At 41.3% G+C, this 26,697-nt stretch overlaps 1 protein-coding gene across 3 annotated transcripts in view; it reads right to left on the bottom strand.

Annotated features, from left to right (window-relative positions):
* Nucleotides 1-26,697, bottom strand: part of ARVCF (ARVCF delta catenin family member) — a 128,112-nt gene that overhangs the window by 56,189 nt on the left and 45,226 nt on the right. For all 3 annotated transcript variants that reach the window (XM_057369057.1, XM_057369058.1, XM_057369056.1), the window contains 3 exons: nucleotides 21,564-21,722; nucleotides 12,292-12,899; nucleotides 5,046-5,545 (listed from right to left, as the gene is read on the bottom strand). In XM_057369057.1, coding sequence (XP_057225040.1) covers nucleotides 5,046-5,545; nucleotides 12,292-12,899; nucleotides 21,564-21,722 — 1,267 coding nt within the window. The remainder of the gene's footprint in view (nucleotides 1-5,045; nucleotides 5,546-12,291; nucleotides 12,900-21,563; nucleotides 21,723-26,697) is intronic.

The raw sequence follows: 26,697 nt of genomic DNA on the forward strand, positions 1-26,697 counted from the left end.
CAGATACATCTAAAAACCACAACAGAATAACCAAAGTGCAACCTTTTGCTTCAGTCCCTTTCAATCTCCCCAAATTTTAAAATCTACAATTTTCAAGCTTCRGAGACAACTGGGAAAAGGTTTTGGATTTATTACCATGTGGCACAGCCTGMCAGGGGGGACTTGCAGGAGTGTAGCAGTGGCTGGATATAGGATACCATATTAATTAATAAAGAAACTCTGAGGCAGACAACAAAATGAACACCATAATGTTTCTTGCAGTCTTTTTTCTAAAGTCATACAAAAATAATGCTTTTTTGGCCTACTGCCCTTGCCATTCATAGACACACTGYATGAGATTTTTATAGCCTAATTTTAGCTTTCAAACAAGACTGTGTAGGTAAAATATGAATCTTCTCTTTGTACCCATTACAATAAATCACCCTTTGTCGCTGCAAAACAACAAATGTTGGGGAATAAGAAAAAAGCAAAACCAAGCAGAAAGGGCTAATTGGTCCCGTTTTGTTACTGAAGAAAGCCTTTACTTCTCATAACAAACTGGCTCCAAAAATATACAACATACAAAAAACAAATCCAAGTCAGCATTTATAATAAAACTTTTTTTAAAAAAGGATGCATAAGTTACTCCGTTAATTTTAAATACTTCACTAGAATGTCTTCAGTTACCTACACCAATTTCTTAAGCATGTCAGACTCACTCATATAAAAATAGTAGGTACAATTAAATCCCTAAATGCATGGCTGGCTCAGGACTTCAAAATTCAAATGCAAAATCTGAACAGCCAGCACTGAAYGAGATGGATGAATCCCAGGAAATGCTACAGGATAATCATCTCTGGAGCAAACCTAGATTAAAACCAAGAACAGTGGGAGTAGAATACCCTGGGGCTCTGGAGGTTCCCCTCATAAATGGGGTGTGGGGTATTTGCAGTGGTCACAAATCCACAAATGGAAAAGATGGCATCAGCCAAGGTACCCACTGCAGGRTTCCTAAGGATCCTGTTCTTCTGAATGGCAAAATATTGCAACTGGAAACACTGCTGAGATGGGGAAGAGCTAAGTTTGAAAATCTGACAGCCCTTACATTTTAAAGCTCTTTCCTRAATGCACACACTACTTTTGCACCTGAAATGAGTCTGCTTCTTTCCCTTTTCAGGAGCAGTAATGGGTTATCTCTAGAGTGGAACTACAAATGCAAATTTTACTGCTTAAGAAGAATCAGGCAGACACCTAAGTAAAAAGTCAAGAATATCTATAAAATTTCCAAGAGTTCTAGTATTACAGAATTGTACGAGGGTTTTCCAGTGCTCAAATATTTTGCTTCTTTTAAGATTTGGAGATTTGTGTYCAGGTTTCAGTGCCTCCAACCACAGCATATAAAATACAATCACCAACTCCAACCTCCTCCTCTATTCCCATTCACCAGTGGTTATTTCAAGAGAATAAATGCAGCTGGAATTCAACAGTGAACAAATAGAAGTCCAGGTCTGACCAGCTGACAGGACCTCAGACACATCAGTGCCCAGGAGCTGTGAGTTCTGAGCCATCTGATTTATCTGCAAGTTGCTATTTGAGCATTAGATCAAAATATTTCATCTGTAGAGCATTCTGAAGGTCAATCATTTTTCAATTATAACCAATTTGGCAGCAGAAAAATCACATCCTGYAGCACTTAAAATCAGTGCAATGTCATTAAACAACAAAATTACTCCAACGTTCTCACAAAGAACAAAATTATTCATTAAAGCTACCAWTTTCTGATTGCTTTTCAAAGAATGTAATAGAATTTTGGTCTTGCATATCTGATGGGAACATTTCCTCCACGAAAACCTTATCACTCAAGATAAAACTTCTGTAGCTTTCCCAATCAGAATAGATTTAATTCCTTATCAGCTTAATCCCCGTTTCTYTGTTTTTCTCAAGAAAATGATCCACTGAGGGAACAGCAGTACAACTGCAAGCCTAGCAAAAAATGAAGGAAGATTTTTATGGTGCATTTCTCAACACAACTCTACTCATTGTTTACTTATGGACACTAGTGCAGTAGATAGGAAACATTTTGTAACTCCACACTTTAAAAAGAAAGAGAGGTGAGAGCTGTTGCATTTTATGAATGTATTTTTGATTTTTGAAGGCAGTTTTTGCACACTTCACAGATTTCTTACCTTGAAGGATGGTAATGGTATTTTTAATGCCATTTGCAGATATGTCCAGAACATCTGATAAAACAGAGATGGCACTAACCCAAAGAAGTTTTTCAAATTCTGCTAAAACCAATGCTTTCTGTGAGAAAAAGATCTATAGATTGGCTTAATCTGGCAGCAGTGCTGTACCAGTACACTCTGCCTGCTTCCAAAATGCAATGTCAGAACAGGGGTCTAACTTGTSTTCCCCTAAATGTGCATCCTGGGAATTGGTCAGGAGGTACATGGGCAGGCAGTGTCCCCCCAGCCGGAGAAAAGAAAACTTCAGGCCTGGAATTGCTCTTGAATCCAGACAACTGAATTATTTAAACTTCTTTAAATTACTTGAATCTCTTTGGAAAGCAGGATTATTTTATCATTTGTCCATATCTGGGATGACCAGCTGGTGATTACTACTGAGCTTTTGAAAAGCAGCCAGTATTGAGTTAAAAAAATATTAAACTGTAGAAAAATCAATGTGTCATACCAAACTTGAATTTGGAGCCTGTGGAAAGAAATAAACACACATACCCTGTATGCTGCTGTATTTCTTTTTTTTTTTTTTTTCCCCCAAATTGCACTGCTGATGAAGTCCCCAGACATTTCACTCCAGACACAYTGAAAAACTTTCATGGCAAAGGTAGGCTTTGGTTTATCACTAGGGAAAAGCACCCAGATAGGAAGTTGAGATTGCTACCGGGAAAACACTGGAATTGTGATCTGAATTTCTGAGGCTGCGGAACACAGTCCTTTTGTAGCAGCCTCTGCATGAATTCTCCCTTTGCACTTCACSCTGGCTCTGGTTTCTCTCTGCTGACTTTTGGAGCTCATTTTACGAATGGACAATTCCACATTATCAGGCAGAGCTTTGAACAYGGACTGCAAGTACAGCAGCACCAGGCACAGGGGCATTGCTGGAATATTCTTCTTTTCTGTGCTGATGCTTGAATGTCTCACACCGGATCTGCTGATACCATTTCAGAAGGGCAATGAAATCATTCCTGGTTAGGTGGAGATTAAATGCACATCATCTGTTACTGGACATCTGTTTAGGTTAATGCCCTTAGTATTCCTGGGTTTTTTCAATAAGGGGAAATAAAGAGCTCCAAATAACAAAAGCCAAGGTGGAATAAAAATACTACATTTAACTGGCAAGAACTACTGCCAAATAAAATGCATTTAATTTCTAAAGCTAATTAATCAACTGGAAATCAAAGCAATCGCCATTTACAGTGAAAAGGAAAAACACCAGTCTGGTTTTGCCATCTCAGAAGTGACTGATTGCCACTTAGCATTACAATGATATTCCTTCAGYGTAAATTATAGACTGGCTTCTCCTTTCTTGAATCTAAGGAAATAAATTTATTGCTTCTCAGCACTCCAGAAATGAGTTTTGATTAAACTAGAACAGCAGATAAACAGATATTCTTTATKTTAAAAAATAAAAAAATGTAAGTCTGCCATCATAGTAAATGAGTGCAACAAACGGAATATAAATATTACCTGCAGAGTTCCCATGCTGAGGCAGAGCACAGACAGCTCTCAAAGCACAACCTGCACGTGCTGCTCAGAGGTTCTCTGACAAAACAGAMAGCTCTCCTTTGCCACCTCACCAGAAAAAGGCTGGAAAAAGGTCCCTGCTAGTTTCAACACTGTATATTTAAACCTAAATAGCCTGTAATGGCTGGGRAAGAACAGATGGAACACCCAAGGCCAGTGTTCATCTCAGAGAATTATGATTACCAGTAAAAACTTAAGAGAGTTACTATAATTTCTGAGAAAATTAGAGAATTATGATGTTTGCCTCTGATGGCTTAATCAATGTTTGCAATAGGGTCTACCTGCACAACCCAACATTGATAAGGCAGCTAAACAGTTTCAGCCCTGGACCTATTTTCACCTCGCAAAGCTTTCTGAAAAAATCTGTCCTGGCACTGAAATTCATTGGAATTGCTCTGGTCTCCAKCCAAACATCCCCTGCAGCTTCTGAGAAGAGAAAGGGAAATCCATTTCAGTCCTCATGATTTATGGGAGACTGAAGAACAATACCTTTCTCCTTACTTTAAGACCTGACACTTTTCCACCCTTTTCCACTTAATGGCTGAACTTTGAAACTTGGCATATACTTTATTGCTCTTTTTGGATGATGTCCAAGACTAAGTTCAAATAAAAACAGGTTAAATAATGGAGCTATAAATGTTTGAAAACTCCCTGCAAAGCATGCACGAACTCAATAACCTGAAATGTAATTCTCCTTTTTCCAACCTTTGCAACAAGCAAACCCATGTCCAGAGAATCAACAGCAGACACTACGCTCCCTAAATTCCAAGTTTTCCAGCCCAGAAGCACTGCAACTTAATATACAGCCTGAGAGTCCTCAGCACTAGGCTGGAAGTGCTCCTGAGGAGAATGACTGTTCTATAAATATGAGGGAGTGGGGGCACGGCAGCAGGATTGTTTTATAGGAGATTAACAAGGAAAGGTTTAGATCAGCATATCTCACCTCACCATTACAACACGCTGAGGGCACTTGCACTACAAATTACCTGTCAGTGCAGCTGCTGTAACTCATTTAAGCTTCAGTAACCCAACCACATGCAACTGCACACTACATCTGAGGAGCAGCATCCATCCCTCAGCAGTCAGAGAATCCCAAAAGCACCGCACACACATGGGACAACCCTGATCCGCTCCGGACAGGCAGTGTCAGCCTCTGACACCACAAACGTGGGACAGCTACAGAGCAGCTGCAGCCAGTGATCTAAATTCTCCTTCAATGCTCTCATCTCCAGAAATTCTTGCTCCTGAAGCCGAAAGGACTGCTCTAAAGACTAATCCATTAAAGAGATCACAGACACTGACCTGTAATTAGCTCTCTGACTTCCATGTCGTTTGTTTTCCGCAGCAGCCTGATCAATGCGGGGATCCCATCACAGTTCTTTATGGCCACTTTGTTCTCATTATCCTTCCCGAAGGAGATGTTTCTGAGAGCCCCGCAGGCTTTACGATGCACCTCAGGTTTGGGRTGATCCAGCAGGCCCACCAGGATGGGGATCCCTTTCAGGTGCCTGACATCCTTTTTGATTTTGTCGTTCTCRTAGCACAGGTGCTGCAGATAGGCGGCGGCGTTGGATTTGACRGGGTCGATGGGGTGGCTGAGCATGGCGATGACCTCGGGCAGGTCGGGGTCCCTCCAGCGCGGGTCCTTGCGGATGCTGTCGATGGAGGGCGAGCGTTTCCCCAGCCGGTCGATGCTGGCCATGCTGCCTCGCTCGGGCTGTGCCAGTGGTGCTGCGTAGCCGCCGTGCAGGTACGGAATCCTCTCCTCAACCATCTCGCTCTCKATGGGGTCCTCGTAGCCCCTGGGAGAAGCAACGGTCCCAAGACAAAGAGAGGGGAAAAAGGAGAAAGGAGGATGTTTAAGCATTTTGAAACTCTGAGTCAATGTGGAAATTTCAGCCATGAGCAAACATTTTAACATCACAAGTATCACTAGGGCAGTATATTTACAATTTCCAGTAGTTTATTTGCAGTAACTTGAAAATTACCCATAGTTGGGTTCTCAGCAGTGATGGGAGGCAGTGTTTGTTTGACACTGTGATCCAGCACAGTGTTTGTTTGGCCAGCAGTGAAATGATGACAGGAACTGCAAGCCATCAAACAGATTGCTTTCATTTCGGTCACTTAGCAAAGCAATTACAACAGAGCTGGATTACATTTAGTAGGAAACACTGATCTTCATTAATGCTGCTACTTCTGCAACAAACCAAAACTCTAATTAAAGGCATTCRGGGCCTGGGCAGAGACCACAGACATATTTCAGTAAGTCTGACAAGTTCCACTAYGCTTCCATGTTGATGCTCACACAAGTGTACTCTAAACACTACTCTTAATCGATATTACCATAAACCAYCCTCTTCAGTGAGTATTTTTTCAAACCAGCAGCAGCCTTTTGCTTTATGGCTTTTTCCTGGACAGGTTTGCTACTGTCTCAGTACTGCAGTTASCTCAGTCAAGCAAGTGGTTTTAATTGCTACAAAATGATTCTTAAAATCTTTCATGTGAAGCAGTGAGTGATGTTATCGAACCAATTCTGATGTCATGCTGAAGTATAGACTATTAGAAGTCAGGAAGAAAACAGAGTTTGCTGTCATCCCAAAGGGACTGCTAATTAAACTGGGCTCTGGGGAGAAGAGCAACCGGAGGTGGAGACTGAACTTAGCCTTGTACAATTAACGCTTTTAATGTTAAAAGCGCCTCTCCTGACTTTAAGTTGCTTTAATTGCTGTTCTAAACCATAAACTGAATGAAAGGATAAAAATGGGCAAGTATCCAAAACTCAGAATGAATCTGAAGAAATCCTTTTATTGATGCRGTTATTTGTGTATGTATAATTCAGCAGTTGCTCTACACAGTAATTTACACTGCCTGGACAGTTGTATTTTCTGTTACAGAACAAAGCTGTTTCCAACACTCCAAGCAGAAAGCACCATTGAAACGATTTACTTTTGTGCATGTACACGGGGCAGAAGGAATAACAAAACCCCTTAGCTGSTCCTCAAAATTCTGTTTTTACAAATGCAAATTTGTGATAACCAGCATTAAAACTACAACAAAATCTCATTTCTCAAACTCATCCTCATGTTAAATTCTTTTCCACAGCATAAAAGCAGCAGAAGATTAATTTTAGTAACTGTACAGCTGTTGCTTGCTTGACTTGGTAGCTTGCAATTCAGCAAGGCTCAGTCCTGTGAGCTGCCCACAAGATAACTGTGCACCACCTCAATTACACCTGCACAATTAAGCTTCTCTCTCCTCCTCATCCGTGCAAGTACACAAAGATAATTACTGTCTTGGGATGCAGTTTGTTTGCTTTATTTCCACAAAGCCTTCTGCACAGAGCCACACAGAARGGCCTATGTTCCTCATGTTGTATCCTCTTCCCTCTGTGTGGCAACACAAAGCTCCCTGATTTCATTACATTTGCCAAAAGGAAACTTCAGAGTTGGGACTTTAAATTGCAACAATGTCACGACAAAAGAGAGAGAACCACATCTTCTACCACCAACACTAACTCTTTTTTTTTTTTAATTGTCAATCACTACTTATGAGTGAGAATACCTGAAGTCAAGAATCAATCATTATAACAGCAAAATTAAAAAAGATCACAACTCTTCTTTAAAACACGACAGTGTCTCTGAAGTACCAGTGGAGAAAAGGATGGAAACAAAAYTCCTGAATGGCAGGAATAAGCCTACGCAGGTCAGAGCCAACAACCCTCTGAGGATGAAACACTGTCAGGAGCCACCGGTTAATGCACCAGTGACAAAACTCAGTGACTGTACCTGGCAGCAAAGAAAACATCTGGACACTCCACCCTTGAAGACCCCAAATCATAATGGAGAAACTCMGAGATCCTTCATGAACCTAAGAGCTGTACAAGAAAGCTCCCCAAACATTCAAGTATCACAGCACATCAGATCTACTTGACTAAACACAGTGATCAAGGCTAGGGAAGGTTAAAAAAAAAAACCAACAGAGGTAGCAGTTTACCAGAACAGGTCATCTGCAGAGGAGCAGAAYGACTGCTCACCAGAGCAAGGCACAAATGCCACAAGCCCCAGCTCCTCTCCTTTAACGGAGGCTGAAGACCAGACTGGCAGAGGGAGAAAGTCCAAAGTGTCTGTCAGGGCATTAAACACACCCTGATCACCAACACATTTACACACAGGGCGAGTAAAGAAATCCTCTTTCTGAGTCAAACTGGYGCGGGCCAAATGTGATTCTTCATCTCCACATCTTTGCAGCAGCTATGCAGGGAAGGAAAAGCCACTCAACACAGCACAGGACTAACAAGAGCTGCAGCAGATCCTGCTCTCAGGAGGCCAAGAGCTCTTTACTCCCAAATCTGATGCTATGCCAGAGCTGCTGACTGCAAACATCTTGCCTCCCGTCTGTTTATCRCAAGGCAGCCGAGTTTTTAGGATGCCATAGGTCTCACTAATCACCTKTCTCAGGGAATTGATCAAAACACATTTTAGCATGGATAAAAACTGGGGGAAAGCTTGTGGATTCAGCATCTTCCTTATGGCTTCAGCATAGGCACATTTGAATAAACAGGTGAAGGATTTAAACATTTAATCCTCAACAACTTYTACAAGTGTTACATTCATTACAGTTTGCAGCTGGCGTCTGCTTTGGATAAAAGACCAGAAAGGTTTGGGATTTCAGCAGGAAACTTCGTGCCAAACATTGAAGAGGAAACATAAAGACTCTGCAGAATGAGATTCTACTTTTGCCAGGCTGTGTTCCCTGACAGGATACACAAGGGGATTCAAAACTGGAGTGAATCCTCTGCTGAGACACGTCTGAGTTATGGGCCATATGTTAAAACACCAAAATCTCCTTGACTGGAAACACCTAGGAACTGCCAGTGGATGAGCTGACTTGGGTTACCTCCTGCCACATCAAACTCTGTCACTCATCACCTTCTGTTACCAGAAATTTATCAAACTGAGAGCAAACTCATGCTACAAAAGAGACTCAGAAAAAAAAAAACCCAAGTATTTTTCAAACTGACCACACTGTTTGCCTCACCGTATTCTGCCCAGGCACATCCATATACTCCTGCCTCAAATTAGACAACATCCCAATGTTGCCATATACACTTGGCATGAGGTAACCTAGGCCAGAAGTGCTGTAAGTTTATCYACAAATACAAACCTTTATATTCTAACCTGAAAAAAAAGCACGAGAAGAAGAATGAGACTGACAGGTACGGTGTTACCAATGCTCTCACACTGTCTATACACAACAGGAGCAAGACAGACCTACTGGTAAAGTTATTTCATCTAAAATCGGGCTCATTTCCTYGGAATAATAATTTGGACCATGAAGTGACCACCAAATGTAGTCTCAGTGTCTTAAATCAGGCTTCAGGCATAGATAATTTGACATGAGAAAACTGTTTTGTTGTTGATTTAGTCAACATTAAAAATTGATACCCTGTGTAGTCTGGAATAGTAACAATGGCAAGAGCTGCTCCAGAGCTCTCAGGGAAAAAAGAGATCCCACGAATGCTCATACAAGTGCAGATTGCAGTGATCCACTCTGGAAAGGAATGATCACCAAGCCAAGAAGCTGAACAGAAATYGATTTAAATAAATAAGATGAATTATTACCTACCATTTTTTCCTGGTTTGTGTTAATTTCAATTTAATGATTAACAATTATTCAAATCATAGTCGAGATGCTTTTTCTGAATAAAAAAAAGTTCAGTGCTTCCTGCTTCTCTTTCAAAAAGGACTGCATATAAAACTTCCAGCACATTATAAGACTAGAAGTTGTAAAAACCTCTTTACAAATACTTCGTATAAAGGCAAATCCACCAAATGAAGGAAAAAAGGGCACAAATTCAATTTAAGATGTGTACATACCTTCACAAGTAAACCTGAATAATATTAAATGAGTATTGCACACCCCAAGTGCTTTTCTCTCACCCCAATTCATTATGCAACACGCTTTACACCAAACCAGAGCATGTACTGAGGGACAGAACAAGAAGTGCTGGGTACTCTTGCAGAAATAATGTATCTTACATGAGAGACTCAGCAGAAAACAAGAAAACCMAGCCACGTGAGGAGCCAACAGAGGGAATATTTGCCTTTGTGCAYTTATCTGGATTTGGAGATGTTTGTCAGGAGGCACATTTTTTCCCAATTTAAAATGAAATGCAAGTAGCTTAAAATGAGGCTGGTGATGACAGAAGGAAAGCACAATAGGTATTTATCTCTGTGATCAGATGGAGCAGGCAAGGGCTGGAAAGAACAATGTGCATTTGTAATCCCCTTGCCCAGGACCCCTCCAGACACAGCGGGGCTGCCTCCTCAGCACACAGGGAGCCAGACTCACCAGCTCAGATTCAGATGAGAAAGCTCCACTCGAGCCCTCTCAGCACAGGAACTGACTRTAAGAGCTCTTATTTTACCTTTTAACTACTAATGAAGTAGCACCTACTGGGAGGAAAATGAGAGAATAACTCAGTGAGTCAGTCAGTGGAGGAATTCTGCTCAGGACATGATCAGATGCCCAAGCTGGTGTGATGCAGAACAGCATCCAAAGTKGTTGTTAAACCTGCTCTACACATAGAAACTTTTTCAAATCAAAAGTGACATCAATTCATCACACTAATTTCATCATTTTCACAGGAATAACTTATTTGGAAAAAAAAAAAACCTAGAGAGGAATAATAAATTAGTAATTACCCTCATCTAGTACAAAGMACTACTTGTAGTCTTTATTTTCTTGCAGATCAGTAGCATATCTGAAATGCAGGTTTATTGAATTGTTCCAAGTATTTCTTTGAAATGTCAAAAAGTAACTGCTTATGAAAAGGCCCTCATACAATCTTCTTATGTTCTCAACAGCTAAAGTTTGCTGCCACAGTCAGGCTAATTATTTGTCAAAGCCTCTTGATCATATTAAATATGGAAAAAACYTCACAACAAAAGAAACGTAAAAGAAAAATTATGAATTGGTCCTATCCAAACTGCAAGGAACAATAAATCAAAGGGATGTTTAATAAAAACACCAAAAAATTTAAAATGCAAATGGGTAGGTTCTAAGAATACATTTAATTATTCATTTTGAATACAGTTTGAAAAATGTTTATAAAAAATTAAAAGCATTGATGCCTGACTTATTTTAACAAGAGCTGCAAACTCGCTTAGTTGCAGGGGAGCACCAATCCAAGTCTGACAGATTATCAGGATTCTGAYACCCACTGGGTGCAGATATTTCCTTCAGCCCCACAAAACACTGATCTCCTTCCACTGCTGGGAAAGCCCGCAAAATCAAAGATGTCCCAAGAGGCTTCAAGGGTGTTCTGGGAGATGCACTTTGATACCTTTTCACTGGGTTTCTGTCTCCCCCCTCCCCTAGTACAGATGACAGTTTGGCAGCGTTTGATTGTGCCTAGCTTTAAAATGAACTTCTAGAAATGGGAAGGAAAACAGAGCCATGAAAGCATGAATGACATAACAGCTCCAAGCAGGAGCATCCCAGGAGAACAAAAAGGTGAACACAAATCCCATCGACAACTGCTGCTGATGCAGCAAAGCCTTAGGTCAGAAATGTTAAGACTAAAGACTCTACACACAGAGGCAGGTGGATCCAGACTCTTTACAGCTCTGGAAACTATTCTAAATTAAAAGGGAAAGAGTAAGAACTAAATCCATATCAAAACATGAATCATGAGGAYATGACTTCAAGCAGGCACATATAAAATTTGTACACTCCTCAGAAAACAAAGTATTACAAGTTTTTCAGGTCTGTACAAGATGACTTTCAGCTGAGTAACAGGACTCTTTTCCCAAGCCTGTGGGCTGTTGGGTCTTTTCTCAAATGCAAGAGCAGATAGCTGTGAACACAGCATAAACAACTAATACCAGAAAACATGGCACAAAATAGAACATTCCTYAGAAACTGGGCTGCACCAGAAGTAATTTCTGATTGGTCACTTAAAATGCAAGACAGAAACTCCTTTTTTCCCTTCTACAGGCAGAGGACAGTAGTAATGATCTAATCTTTCAGATCTGCGAGGTTCAGCACAAGCTGGCCAGACAGCTGAGGGTGTGTGGTTAGCACAGGATCCGGGCTGAGACTGTCACACACCTCACAGGACAGCTTGGCACCCCTTCAGCAGCAGGGACCAGCTCCTCTGCTACCACAGCCAGCTGTGTGTCTGCACAACCAGACCYGTCAGGAGTCTCATAGATCACAAATTCCTCTTTTCACCTTGCTAGTGTGAGATGGCTCTGGGACAACACAATGCATTCACAAGTCTTTTTTAGCAAGAGGAAAAAAAATAGAAGACCTTCCAGAAGAGGGGCTTTTTTTTCTAAATTCAACCCGAACTAAGCAGCCCAGTATCACTGAAAGGGTTCTCTGCCCTACCCTCACTCTCTTCTGTATTTCATGTGTTTTGCAGTTATTTAGGGGCTGTTCTGTCAAGTAATTCCAGATTTTACCAGATCACAGAGTCTGAATGAACATGATCAAATAAGCAAAAGACCTGCAGAACAGCATTATGAAAACAAACGACTTTTACCTTCCTTTGTGAGGTCTTCCTCTCTCTGGCACCCCTGCAGACGTCCTCCTGTTCACAGTGGAGTAATCTGGATCCAGTTCATACCCTTCATCATCCACTCCAAGGCTGCGGTTGTCATCCTCCAGTCCGTAGGGCTCCGGCTGGAAGCGCTCCGGCTGAGAACGGTTCAGGTCCACGCTGCTGCCCACGGGCACCTGGGGCTGGGCAACGGGGCCATAGTTATCCCTCCTGCTGGGCAAGGTGAAGCTGCCATCATCAGCTCTGTAGGTGCCCCCTGGCACATAGGCATAGCGGGGCCGGTAGTTGACACCCCGGGACAAGCTGCCGTAGTTGTCCGAGAGGTCTCCGTAGCCRTCGTGGCCGATGTAGGGGCGGTACTGGCCCTCGTGGCTCTCGGGGTAAGAATCGTTGTAGCTGTTGTAGGATCGGGTCARGGTGGACGAGGCCTGGGGGGTGATGAAGCGCTCACCATTCTTCATGTACCTCCTGTCGATGGAGTCGGTGTAGCTGCCCATGGGTGACGAGCCGTCCATGGCGGGCAGCCCGTCCGGCCCCAGCGGCACCTGCCGCACTGTTCTCGTGGTGACAGTCTTCACCATTTTGGTAACCTGGCAGGAAGCAGGGAGTAAACATGTAAATGKTCTGCTCGCTGCATAATGGGGTGAGACACGGGAGCTGGAAGGGTAGAACAGGGAGAGAGCACAACAAAGCAAACTACAGTGACATGCCTGTAACACCAGTGTGCTAATSAACTCACCTCAGCTTTCGGAATGAAYGSTGRAAGARTACTTTGAGAARRGCACTCTGGGCTCTTACTACCAAAYCAAAACCACTGCAGCCACGTGACAGCACATGGAAGCAGTATAAAGTCATTAAAACAGTTCCAATTTGCACAAAATGTTTTCAGGAGACACCTGTCCTAGAGAAGACTTGTCATCTTGAGGAGCCACAGCCTGTCCTCTCACAGCTACAGCATAAATATCACATCACATTCTCTACATTAACAGAAATAGAGTTATGTGCTTCTGCATGATCTGCATMAAGTCTGCAGCACTGTGCAATTTTATGGAGTTCAAATTTGGCAGTAATATTTAGGAAACCATGATCTCAAACAGAGAAGTTTGGGGCTTCAAGACTCTGGACAACACCATTGCTTTCTCTTTTAAGACATGTTTGTATCCAGCAACCATCACGCAAGCCCAAGAGGTGTTAGCTGTCACTATTTTGGTGACTAAYGAATTTGCAATAATTAACACTAACACCACAATGTTTTTGCAATTGCAGCTACCTAAACATACTAGACAAGCTTGTTTAAAACAGTGAAGAAAAATCTGTGTAGAAATACAGCATTATATTTACTTCTGTAAATCTCATTTCATTCCAAAACAGAATTCACAGAAAACAGAAATGGTAACTGTCCAGAGGGCYCTTGTGTTCAGGGCTTCTTGCTGAAGGGTAAGAACAAAGACTCCTTAAAACTTTGCAAGAACCATCTTGCCTTTGTGGATGTGCTGGACAAAAGCCACTATATTTGCAAACTAGCAAAAGGCCTTCTGTTTGGGTTGGTATCTGGGATCCATCAGCTTCTGCACTGTTATTCAGAGTGACCAGCAAAAGGTSTTTTGGGAAGAGTAAGAAGTCCAGCAGATGCCAGGCTATCCCTGATAACCTTAACTCTAACAAAATTACTTTAACCTATAAGAAGTTACCTAGTAAGTGCTGACTTTTCAGCCCAACCAAGCAACAAAACAGCACATCCACAGATGAGAGGGGAAATCAACCCACATGACATCATCACACACACAAAATTGGTAAAAGGTATTTTAGGTTTCAAGGTATTACAGACATAAATAAGCATCAGCAAAGGACACTTCATGTAAGTCTCAGAATGAAATGCTACATTYAAGGGAAATGTTAACCACAACATGTATCCCTGGATTGCTCAGTGGCTCTGAAGTCCAAATAAATGTTTTGACCTATAGACTCCGATTTAAACATTTAGATTGGCAACAGCTTAGCCAAGCTGCTGCAGAACAAAATAATTAAGAGTACATCTCTTGAAGTGGCTCCAGACATGTCCTCTAACCAGATGTTTTCACACAGAAACCCCAAACAGAAAAAAGATTCACCCAAACAGCATTTCTTCTCCTAGACACATCTGTGAGCAAATGATACTTCAACATAATGAAGTAATGAAATCCTGCAAGACTGAAWGCAGCACAAATGCCTCTCCACCAGCAGTGTAATTAACAGCAACACGATACTGAACACAGCACAGCCAGGTACCAACRTGACCTTGGGATCTAATTTGAGCCAGAGGTGAAAGAATTTTCCTCTTCAACACAAAGGGATTTCCTTAGCAAGTAAACATCAGGAAAGATGTTATCTTCCATGCCTCTGAATATTTTCTCTCTTTTTTCAAAACACGCATTTTAATAACGAAGAAAGGGAACTAGAAACTCAACATTTATTTCATGATATCCAATCCAACAGGGGTTTGTGCTTGTTACCTGTGCACAATCCTTCTCCTTTGCGCTCAGTTGTCAGCGTGACCGCTGCCACGGCATTTATAAACTCAGCAGTGAGAGGAGAGAAAGAGCTGGCTGAGTTTACAGTMGCTCTTTGTGAAGTGGATACACACCAAGCAACACAGCTCAGTGTTCTCCTACTGAAGTCTCAAACAATACTTTTATTCAAAATAGCACATTCATAAGTGATCTTCTAAGAACACAAAAAGCAAGATTTCTCAGGCTTGAAATATGTGAGATCTGCAAAGCCATGACAAAACTGGATGCAGAGTGCTGGGCCTCTGTGTTCTTGAGTTTGGGAACCAGKAATGGGAATAACAGGAATTAAGGTAGGACGTCAGCAATTTGATGAATCAGAAATGGATACTTTTGCCTGGAAAGGAACAACGGAGCCGCTTTCTAATGCCAAGAAGTGCCCTTGCATAACCTCTCAAAGCTGTTTCTTTCAGCACTATACAACAAATCCAAGCACTGCTTTTTGGACGTGAGCTGTCATGTTGCTCAGTTCGTCACGTGTCATTTTTCCTGAAGTTGTTAAAATCAGACAATGGGAAATACTGAATACATCTCTGACTGCAGCAACAGCACGAAAAAAGGAACACCTCTGACCTGCAGGATCAGGTCCACCTTCAGCAAAAACTCTGCTCAATGGTATTGGTAAACAAACAGAGAAACACTGCAGCCAGTGCTGTCTCCAGTCTCCAGTAGTTACTACATGTATACAAAAAACATGAAGCAGGTTTTCAGATCACTGAAAATCAACTCCTACACAAYGTGTGACCTACCACTTACACTTACTGAGATTTTCACCACGCTCTGGCACTCTACAGAGTGTTTACAGGGATTTGTTTTTTTAGTTTAAATTACCAACAGAGAATGCAAGATATCCATTTGCAGTTTATACCTAATTTACCCGGTTTTCCTGGCTTTGAGACTAGCACAGACAGGCTTTCAGTGGCTGTGGCTCATCAAAAAGCCTCACTCRGTGTCAGGCAGCACATGTAAGAACAAGTTCACAATGTTAGCATGGTTTTACCTCTTATTATTTTCTGATCACTGCATCCAGCAGCAAATGCAAAGGATCAGGACAATCAAAACCCCCTTGTCACACGCRTAAAAGGGAACATTTCACTCAAGCATTAAAAGTACACATTTCTCAGAGCACAAAAGCATTCAGTAACACTAAAGGTGTTATACTGGGGCAATCAAACAGAGTCATTTTCTATTTTGAGAGAGAGGGAGTATTTGCAATCATGCCTCATTTGTCAGGGATAGGCATTGAGATAGATTCATCATGTGATAAACAGACTTTGCTGCTGACAGGACAAATAAAATGAAGCTTTTTGGAAGCAATTAGCCAGCACACAGATGAAGGTCCATTTAATACGTTTCCAAGCAAAAGAAGAAACCCAACCAACAAACCAAACACCTTTATTTCAGGAAATCCTGCTCAAGGGAATGTTTCATTTGTATTTCTTAAAAGAACACAGACAATCTTGAGCAGCTGACAGCACTGTAATCTTCTCTCCCAACATTTTTGTGGTTTCCTTTCTCTGACGCATTAGCCAGAGAGAGTGAGTCTATTCCAAATGGGAGTCCCAGCAAACGGCCTTATCTTGAGAGACACCTGATCCTCCAGATGCACCCAACCTTTAACAAGATTTATTAGCATAAATTCCTCGCTGCAGATATGCTCTAATAAAAAATTCAGAGTTACAAGTTACTTTGAGAAAGTGTAATTTGACTTCCTCTGTTTACTTTTCAACCCTAAAGAAAGAAAACCTGGGTAAAATGTTTTTTTTTTAGTCTGCTGACAAATCAAAGATGCTCAATTGTTTCAATGCCCAATCTCAGAGTACCAGAGGAAAGCTTCTTTGCTTCTCTATGAAGAGGCTGTGTGAGTATGCTTAAAACATATTTGGAATTCTTTATTCCTTSTACAGACACTAACATTTCAGCTACAGTACTAAAAAAATCAATATACCTACTAGTTCAGGCCCTCTGTGATACTTCAAGTCAGTGCTTTCATTGCTGCTCTCCACACCCCGAAATCTAAGTGCCCTTCAGGTTTACTGATCTTACCATTGTCCACACCTCCCCAGTAACAATTATTTAATTAAATAATTCCCATACAGACCCCATGATGTTGGTTCACTAATTCTATTTCTAGAAATACATTTGCCAACAGAACATAAAGCAAATATGCACACATTTGAAATAGTTTCTGTATTTTTCTATCCCTCATGCTACTATTTATCTAGAAGGATGAGGGAACAAACATGAAACTCTCCAACAACTGGATTTACTGGCTGCATGCGCACATGGCACAAGTAGCTGCCTGACCCTGCTCAGCCACAGAGGAGTAAAGACAGTACAAAGATTTCTGTGGAGCTGGGCTATCGTGGCCAAATGCAGTCATCTTAACCAGCACCTATAATTCTGCCTTCCATTTTGGTTTTGAGGTTGGTTTTGTTTTGCCTTTAATTACCTTTTCTTTTTTCAATGAATTAAGTTAATTATAAAGGCTGACTGGGCTAACAATTTTGTGGAACAGTCGTAAACCCAGAATCAGATGAGAAGGAATGCATGAGGATATAAACATCCTGACATTTATGTGAGCTTATTTTTGAACTAAGGACTGTAAATTTTATCAGCCCATGCAGGCTGAAGCTATTACCTTTCTATTAAATGCTSTGTAAGAACTTGCCTTGTAGGTTTTCAAAAAAAAACAGCTGAAATTTCTCCCCTTCAATTTTAAGCCTGATGTTTCACAATTYGAAAGGGTCCTCAACTGTGGCTGAAATCCATTCCTGCTCTATTACCYAATTCCTTTGAATTTCCTGCAAAGTTCTGAAGAACTGCCTCTTGGGGTACCTGGCACCAGCACGACACAGAGTTTTGGTCACAAGCACTTTCTCATCACAGGTGTTAGGAAGTGGGAACAGCACTTAATCCCTGTTGGGAAAGATCTGGACTTGCTGAGAGAAAATCTCAAGAAAAATGGATGGTCTACAAACTCAAGAATTTTGTACACAGATTGATTTCACAGTTTGCTATGATAAAACATCAATTTCAATGAGTAACAGTGACCTAAATCTCTCCAATCTTTTGGCATTTCAGGCATTTCAAAGACAGAAATAAAAAGTGCCTGAAAAAAGAAAAAAAGTGAACATTTACACAAGCACATACACATCTAATTTGCTTTACTGAGTTCTCTTGAGCCACTTACAACAGAKTCCCTTTAACACCTGGCAGTGCTCCAGCCAGCAGCAAGAAGRGGAAGTCTCTCCCCAAGGTGACTTTCACTGTTTTAGCTTGATAGGTATTTGGCTTCCAGAGATATTATAAAGTTGAAATGAAGTGTTATCTGCTACATCTTCTGTGCAATGAATGTTACGTAGGGACTTAGTGTAACACTAAAAGARTAACAGGTAAGGGGAAAATTACTCAGAGATCTCATTTTGAAAAGGCAGATGTTCTCTATTTAAAATATGTCAAATATTAAATTCTATTACGCCTTCTTCCTGCTTCACTGCTACAGGCATTTTCAAAGATGTGGGGAAAAGCACAGCAAAACTGTCAATGCATCTAGATTAAGGTTGTTTACTTAATACTCTATTGAAAAGAATAACCTCTATAAATTACGGGTTTGAAACAACRGGGGAAGGAACAGGGAATAAAGGAACAGCAGCATCTAGGAGCATTCATGCTTACAGCCTCTGCTGTGCTGCATTTCAAGAGGAGGAATTTCAGAGGCATCCCTCACCAGCAAGCTTGAAATTCACACCATTTAGCAAAAATAAGTGACAGTTTCTTCTTAACAATCCAAAAATGCATACTAAATGGAATTAGGTTGACTAATCCCCACATAAAAAAAAAAAAAAGCAAAAAAAAAAAGAATACATTTGGAAAATATCTCTGGTCTCTCTAACTCTTAAAAAAAACATGACCTGTGTTATTTACTCTGTCAGAGGAAGTATCTGGTGCTGCCACTTTCTTTGCAAGACAAATAAGCTGGAGATAGTGACTGACACTGTCCAGTAGAGCCTTTTAGTCACAGACATAACAAAAACAAGTTCTAAACCCTTCCTTAAAGGAGCCTGGAGCAAGCACAGCAATGCAGARCATAAAAGGYTATTGCTCAGAGTGAAAAGAAAAKMTGAGCACAAGCTTACCCCCTCTGAGCACCGTGTGACCATCTCAGCTTTACACACTGGATATTACTGAAAAAAGATGTGAGGATTCCCACCATAGGAAGCTGCTGCTTCACAAGGGCAAGTACCACCTGCACACTGAATGCAAGGCCAGATTCATGGGTGGTTTTTTGGTTTGGTTTGTGTGTGTGTGTGAGGGGTGCTCATCTTATTAGTACCATTTTTTATTTCTTTAAATCTGTAGGAAACAGGCAGAGACACAAAACTGCAGGTTTTGGGGTCGACATGCCCTACTCGTGCAAGTGGATGTCCAGTAGCCCGGTGTTTGCACCTCCCATGCCAGGGACATTTCTTCATCACCCTCTACTGAGCAGCAAAGTCAGAATGCGACCACTGCACCAAGAAACTTCATTTTCTCTGTAAGGCTCTCATATATAATAGTGTGAGCTATGAAAGCATCATGATGATACCTATTAGAAATTATAGTGTCAATGACAATTAACTCCAGGGCAATTAATTGATGTGCCTAAGCCCCAGTGACACAGTTTTCATTTTCACAGTCCCTACCAAAACAAAACGCAAGCTGAAAGCCTAAGTGATGTAAAAAAAAAAGAGTAAAATCTGACCTGAGATTAGGTAAGAGCTGTTAAATATATGTCATGTTATCACAGCAAAGAGAAGTCAAAACAGAACCATTTTACAGAGGTGACAACAACCCCAGCAAAGTTTCAGCACCTCTTGTGACAGGGCTAAGCCAGGCTGTGTTTTGACATTTCAAAATCTCTTTCCTCAACAACCGGGTTTTCAAAATTTTTTAGCCATGAATTACAGGGAAACAGCTCTGGATGGTACATAAGCTGAAGTCAGTGGCATTTTTTGAAACAACACAAATGGAGAATAGGAYGGCCACGCATCCTACCCCCATTCTGGACACACTTCAGTGCCTGCAATGACCTACGGAACAGAAGAAAGCCTTGCTCTTTGAAATGGAACAGTAGCTGCAGGGTTGCTGTTTTTTCAATTTTCCTTTCCCATATGCAGCTACAATGCCTGTTTTGAAGCCGCCACTGTCCTTTTCTGTGGGAAGATGGGAAAATAGGAGGTCCCCGACCCAGAGGAGAAAAYTGCACCTCTGAGGCCGTGACAAACACAGAGCTTTTATCAGTGGCACGACTATTTCAGACAAACTACTTCACTCCATGTGGTCCTGTTATCTAGGGACCACTGCATGGCCTCTCCTCTATTTTTACAGTCATAGCTATAATCTTATTCCCTTGCATAGCTGCACTTACAACCTCCTAAAACTATGCACTACTATTAGTGCATATAAAAAGGTGTCCATCCCCACTGTAATTTTATCACTTCCTTCCTGTAAATAACAGTTGTTGTTGCTGCCACTAGAAAGAAAACAGCATTTCTTTCATGCAAGTCATAAACTAAATACACTAGATTACTTGAAGAGCTAAGAAAAATTGGGGTTTTTTTTGTTCAAATGTTTTATTTAAAGACCTTCATCTCCTTCCAACAATGAGAAAATAGGCCAGTTATATTTACCTTCTAACTAACTGCAACAAATAATAAACMAGATACTCAGTTTATTATAATGTGTAAAGGCCCACTGACCTCAGGAAATCAACAGTCATTTACTTCAACTTGAGGATCTGATGTCCTGAATAGGTATCTTAGAGGACTGCAATTCTGGAACACCAGTGAAAATAAACACTGATTTATGCAGTGACCTCTATTCAAYTCCTTTTAACACAGAAAGCAGTTGGACAATCCTCCCCTTTCTTTTTAGATCAGTCTTATTTAGAAGATTTTTAAAAGGGAATCACCCTTCATCTTTGTAACGTTCCAGTGGTACTGAAAGCATGCAAGGCAGCCCTGAACACAGAGCACCTCCTCAACAGAGATTGCAAAAATTACCTTGCACAAAGAGCATGAAGATACCAGGAAAATTAGARCATTAGCAACACCTGTAATCCAGCCAAACCTGAGGTACAGGATACTTCAGAGCACACCCAGCTTTCCCCATACATCAGGAGCAAGATGCCATTCACAAGACTGCAGCAGAATTTAAATACTATGGTGTTATTTGCATAGGCTGTTTCTTGCTCTAAAGGACAAATGCATAAYCACATAATGTTATTACAGATTGTCATTAATTTAAGACATATTTCCAAGCATATTTTCCTCAGCCAAGCCCTACCAACTCGTCAATTTTTGTATCAATGTATTTGTTTGCAGGGCAAGGCTGTGAACTGCTGTGAACAGTAGAATAAAGTGAATGTTAAAAAAATAAGCAGCCTGAGAAGAGGTTCTAGTGTTCTTGTTAGGCTAACCTGGATATTTTCTACTTCTCAGTTCACAGCTCCATAAGCAGCTGTATCAGCACAGCTGATAGGGAGCAATCTAGACACAGAGGTGAAACTGAAAAAGCCCTGAACTCAGCTTTGCTGCCCAACACAACATTCAAAATCACTCAGGATCACAACAGCATGATTGTCATCACTCAGGCTACTCCCTGCTATTTCTACTCCATGATTAGATGGCACTTTGCCATTTCCCTCAGTGGTTGTTAACCTCTCACCTTGGTTTCAGTTCTCCTCGTGGTTCCATCTTCAGAAGTGACAATAGACACGTGGGAAGTGGGAGTGCCTGGGTCTTCCTCCACAGTAACTGTCTCTTCCACCATTTCTTGAGGCTCTTGCATCATTGCTATTGAAGTCTGGTTACTGGGGCTTTGTTCCTAAAGAAGCAGGTAAAAAAAAAAAAAAAAAAAAACTTGTCACTTCTACCATCGTGGTGTAACTATTCATATAACAATTTCAGCTTCTTTGACTGAAAAGAACACATTTAAACCAACAATTTATAGGTACAGATTCAGAGAAAGGAGCATTTCCTGCCTCAGAAAAGCTTGCTGTAACTATGCTGGTATGACTGGGCTCAGTGCAGCAAATAGAAATCATGTGAATCATCTATCAAGTACTACATATTAATAGGCAACAGACTAACAGACTACTGTCTTATATTTAAATCTGCTTGAAGCTTTCTCTTCAATGCCCAGCATAGGAGGAGTGGAATTTTTGTCTGCAAAAGCATCCTTTCAGTTGTGCAGTGAACAGACCCACTGGCTTTCAGAGCAGTTAATCTTACACACCATTGAAAATTCCTTTTCATTTGATAAAGTACACTCAGTTGGAGACCAGAGAAGGCTATAAAACATCAACACCTACAATTAAACAGACACCTTTCTCAAACTGTCCAGCAATGATAATTAAACCAAAAATGYATGGCTAGAGATTAATTAGGTGAAATGCTTCCCTTCCCACATCTTTACTAAGTCCATAAGGTTTAACTGGCTACAAGCTTATTTAAAGTTTGTAACAGATAGACAACATAATGAAAACTAAACAGAAAGGGAGATCAAAGGCGGGTTCTTGCAGGGATACTGCCCAAAGAGAACGCTCTGCTGCCCGCCAGCACCAGCATCTGAACCYTCCTTTTTCTTATGCAATTGTGTGCTTCAGCACAGAAATCAGAGAAGCTCCCTTTGGTAGATGAATGTATTTCAGAAGTTTCCCAGCAAGCGGCCAATAAAGAAGCAGCTTACACACTGAGAACTCAGCCTTTTGCCCAGCATTATGAATCCTCAGCCACATAAATGCAGTGACAGACTGATCATTTCATTAGGAGCCCGGAAGGTATCTGGCTGCACAGGCTTTAAAGCCAATGCAGGGCTTCTGTGGGCACACCTGTCCAACAGACACTCAAAGAATATCCTTTATTAAGGATTATAAATGTACATATACACACATTTTTACACACATTTTAAAAACAAAAATAAAAAAATCCAAGAAGAACAACAGAGAGACCAAAACTGCAATTTGAACACGCATACCCTAAAAAAAACCTCTGGAAAATCCACACTACATCACAGGAAAATAAAAAGGGTTGGGACAAAAACTGTTGCAATAGAGGTGCTCAGCCTAGTTACATAAAGGTTAAAATATTCTCTGCATGTGAATGGCTTCATCACCAGGGAACTACAACACTACATTTGGTATCATTTTACAAGAAACACTGCATTTCAACCCAGCTAAAGCCTTTGCTGTGTCTTCCCCTTTTGCTGTGCCGTGTTTTGTGCAGGCTCCCAGTGACCTTATGCTGCTGAGGTCTCGATAAGATCCACATCYAATTCTTGCAAGATCTATAACGTCCCTTTAAACAAGCTAAGAATGCCCCTGTTCAGTTTTCCTTTATTTACAGCTGTATTCTGACCTCCTGGAACTCAGACTTCAGTAAGGAAGCCACTCTCATTTTCAGGTAAGCACTAATAYTAACCAAAACCATGACAATAAGCCCCTGGCGATCTCCTCAGTCAAAATGCAACACCGACAGCCTTCAAAGGTAAGGCACCAGAGGTGATACAAGCAGGCACTGCTCCCATTTCTATTGAAATCACAGAATAACTCAGCTTACAGAATCAATCAGCGAGAATAAGGCTTCTGAAATCCTAAAGAAAATCACTCCTTCCAGACTCAGTACTCAGGTCATTAATGGCAAATAACTTATGATACATGCTGAATTCTTTATGGTAGAGTTCAGATGTCTCATTGTGTCTTCTGCGCACGGCTYCGGAAGGGGAATTTGCTCCTGCAAYAAATACATTTTTCTCTTCACATTTTTCTTGAAGATATTGTGTTATAACTGCAACTCCCTTTCTCACACCCCACAGTGAAGCTTTCCTCCAAAGAGAATAATTTACACAATACTGCAATACAGTAGAGACTCAGAACTTCTAATCACCTTCACGCAATTAAACCTTGCCAAGAACAAGGAAACCAGTTCCATGTAGAGGGTTTTTGCATAACACCTTATCCCTGTAAACCCCACCACCAAATGCCAAAAATGCTTCAAGGTGGGATCTTCTCCCTCCTCTCACAGATGTATGTACAMACACAGCACATCCACAACCTCCACTTCCAACTGCACTTGAGATGCTGGCATCCCTTTGTTCCTCTTCACTTTAYAGAGGCTTCATATCTGATTTCTGATAATAAACCTGAGGAGATGGAAGGTGGAAAGAAATACTTTGTTCTTCGAGCTTTTGCAATACTTTTTCTTTATTAAAAAAAATATRAAGTCTGCCTTTGTATTCAGGCTGCCTGTGGGCAAAGGAAACCTTAAAAGCTGGGCACTGAAACATGAGCAAATTGCAAGCTAGAGCATATTGACTCTAAATGAGCATTGTGCTGGGTTTTATCCTCTGGCTGCTTCTAAAACGAAGATTCAGGGCGATATGGTACAAATCTACATTCCTACAGGAAAACACCATTGTTAGAAAGAGACTGTCCTAAGCATCAGAGAGCCTAAAAGCTTGCCAAGTTCAAGGCAGATAACCCAACAGACAGGGAACCAGACTGCATCTACTGTGTTTTCCTGAGGAATGCAGTGAGATGACAGCCCATCACCCAGCTCACTCCTGAATTACCTGAACCAGCTGCTTCTTTGATCTCCAAACGCAGTACTTTCTCTACTTGGAGTTGTCACAAACTAACATTAATGTAGAAAAGATGCAAAGGTTTTGTTATCTGTTTTTAGACTCCATCATTAAGGATTTTAGGTCRTCACAAATTGCAGAAACTGGGACACATTACCCCTTTCAACTGCTTCCTCTGTGCTCAGCTTCTGAAGGCAGTATTTAGGGCGCTCTGTTTTGCTACATACACCTCAGCATCTCAGATTCCAAACATTTGGCAGGTAGGCCTAATTATTCAGAGTAAACCACAAGTTGCTGGATCAGGCTGGAACATGACACCCCTAATGAATAATGCTACCAGTAGTTCCCTGCCTGCCTGAAGGAGGTTAATTCCAGTTCAGAACAACACACATTCATTAACTTCCTGGGGGCTTTCAAAGCAAARGCAACCAGATTATGAAACACAACCGAATTATGAGAACAGATTCCAGTGCAGTTATTGCATGTGGTGTCAGTAGTCATGACTTTTGTTTTTACTTTTGCTTTTCTGAGACCAAATGAATTCTATCCTGTTGATTTGTGCTTGCATCTCCACTGTGCTTTAAAAAAAAAACATGCTATTTAAAACACAAAGCAACAATCAATTTACCTCCAGCCTGTGAAAGTTAAGCGCAGATGAAACAGCTAAGGACCTTGTAAAATAAGCAAGAAACATAAAATAACAGTAATTCTTGTTTTGTTAAAGAACAGTGATTTATCATTTAGGGCACATATCTCCTAGGGCTTATTTTGCATTAGAATACTACAGCTTCTGTAATCATCACCATTTCAATTCCTAGCGTTATATTTCCATCAAAGTAGCTATTTTCTATCTGTTTTAATAAAAGAATAACCTCCCCCAGGAGGATCAGACATCCTACTTTAAGACAGTAAACAAAGTTCTTTATTCTCTGTCTATGGAACAATTTTAAACAGTCTGGAAATAATATAAAATTGCAGGAGATTATTATTTCCACTAAAACAGTCCCTCTTCMAGAGCACTGAAATCATGTACATCGAATCATCATTCTCCCCAAGATCCCCTTTGTTCAGAAGATTGCAGGGCAGGCTATTCCMGCTACTCCTTACTCCAGGCTACTGTCAGAGACCAAATTTGAAGGTTTTTGCAAAGCACAAAGGCTGGATTCTRCATCAGTGGACACACTTGTCCTCAGCCAACCCCAGCAAAAACAAAGCTCAAGTGTATCAGCTCCTGTGAAACAAAAGTCTGGGCATAATTAATGGCATTGGACAACAATGCTAATTGAATTAAATGTGGATTCTCTCTCCTCTACTACTCTGTTTTAATTACTTATTAAAGCTTCAATCTCKGCAAAGCATGAGATTATTTCAAGAGTAAAGCAAGCAAACACTACTTTTGCCAGAGTCAAGTCTCAGGCTGATGTCCTGCCCCAACAATCTCCTTCCCACTCAGGTCTGCACTCCCAGCTCAGTCATACCTTCAAGCTTTTGCTGAAGGCACGTGGAGGAAGACACAAAAGGCAAGTCTGCAGGAACACAGCAGCTGAGAAAATCTGTCTTGAGATCAGATTGGGACATCAGAGAGGAAGGAAGTCACTGGTGGAATTTGTTGAACTTGAGTATTTCTGGTAGATGTTTTCCAGTAAAAGATCCAACTCCCCAACAGCTGAAAACTCTCAAATCTGGTTATCACAYCCTCCTGCCTTGTCAGACCACCCTTCTTTCACCCCAGCCTCAAGATTCCTGCTGTGCTCTCTGTCCTGATTTGTCCTGAGAGCTTTTTGTGCATCTCAGCAGTGCCAAAGCTGGACTCCAGGCTCAGCAGCTCGTGCCCACCACCGAGCTGGTGTCACCTGGGGGGCAGCAGTACAGGCGACTGTCCCACTCTTTTCAGTTTGTTCTTCAGAAAGGTGAACCCTCACACACTGCAGAGCTTRCACTGTGCAAGGCAGGGCACCTTCTGCAAGCACATGGAGACCTCAGCTCAAGGACAGCCACAGGCTGGTTCCCCAGTTCAAACAACACAGCAAGGTCCAGGTCTTCACCAAGCCAGACCTACCCAAATTCCTCATGAATGGGGAAACACTGTCTCAAAACTGGGATCCAACGATGACACATTCAAGCAAAATGGCTCTAGAACAACAAAAAGCAYGTGGACCAGCCTGTACCTAAAACCAGGCAGCACAAGGTGCTGGAAGGAGACAATGTCTTAAATATGGGA

Source organism: Malurus melanocephalus, unplaced genomic scaffold, assembly GCF_030028575.1.
Source record: "Malurus melanocephalus ecotype Western Australia unplaced genomic scaffold, MMel_1.1 scaffold_102, whole genome shotgun sequence".
NCBI lineage: Eukaryota > Metazoa > Chordata > Aves > Passeriformes > Maluridae > Malurus > Malurus melanocephalus.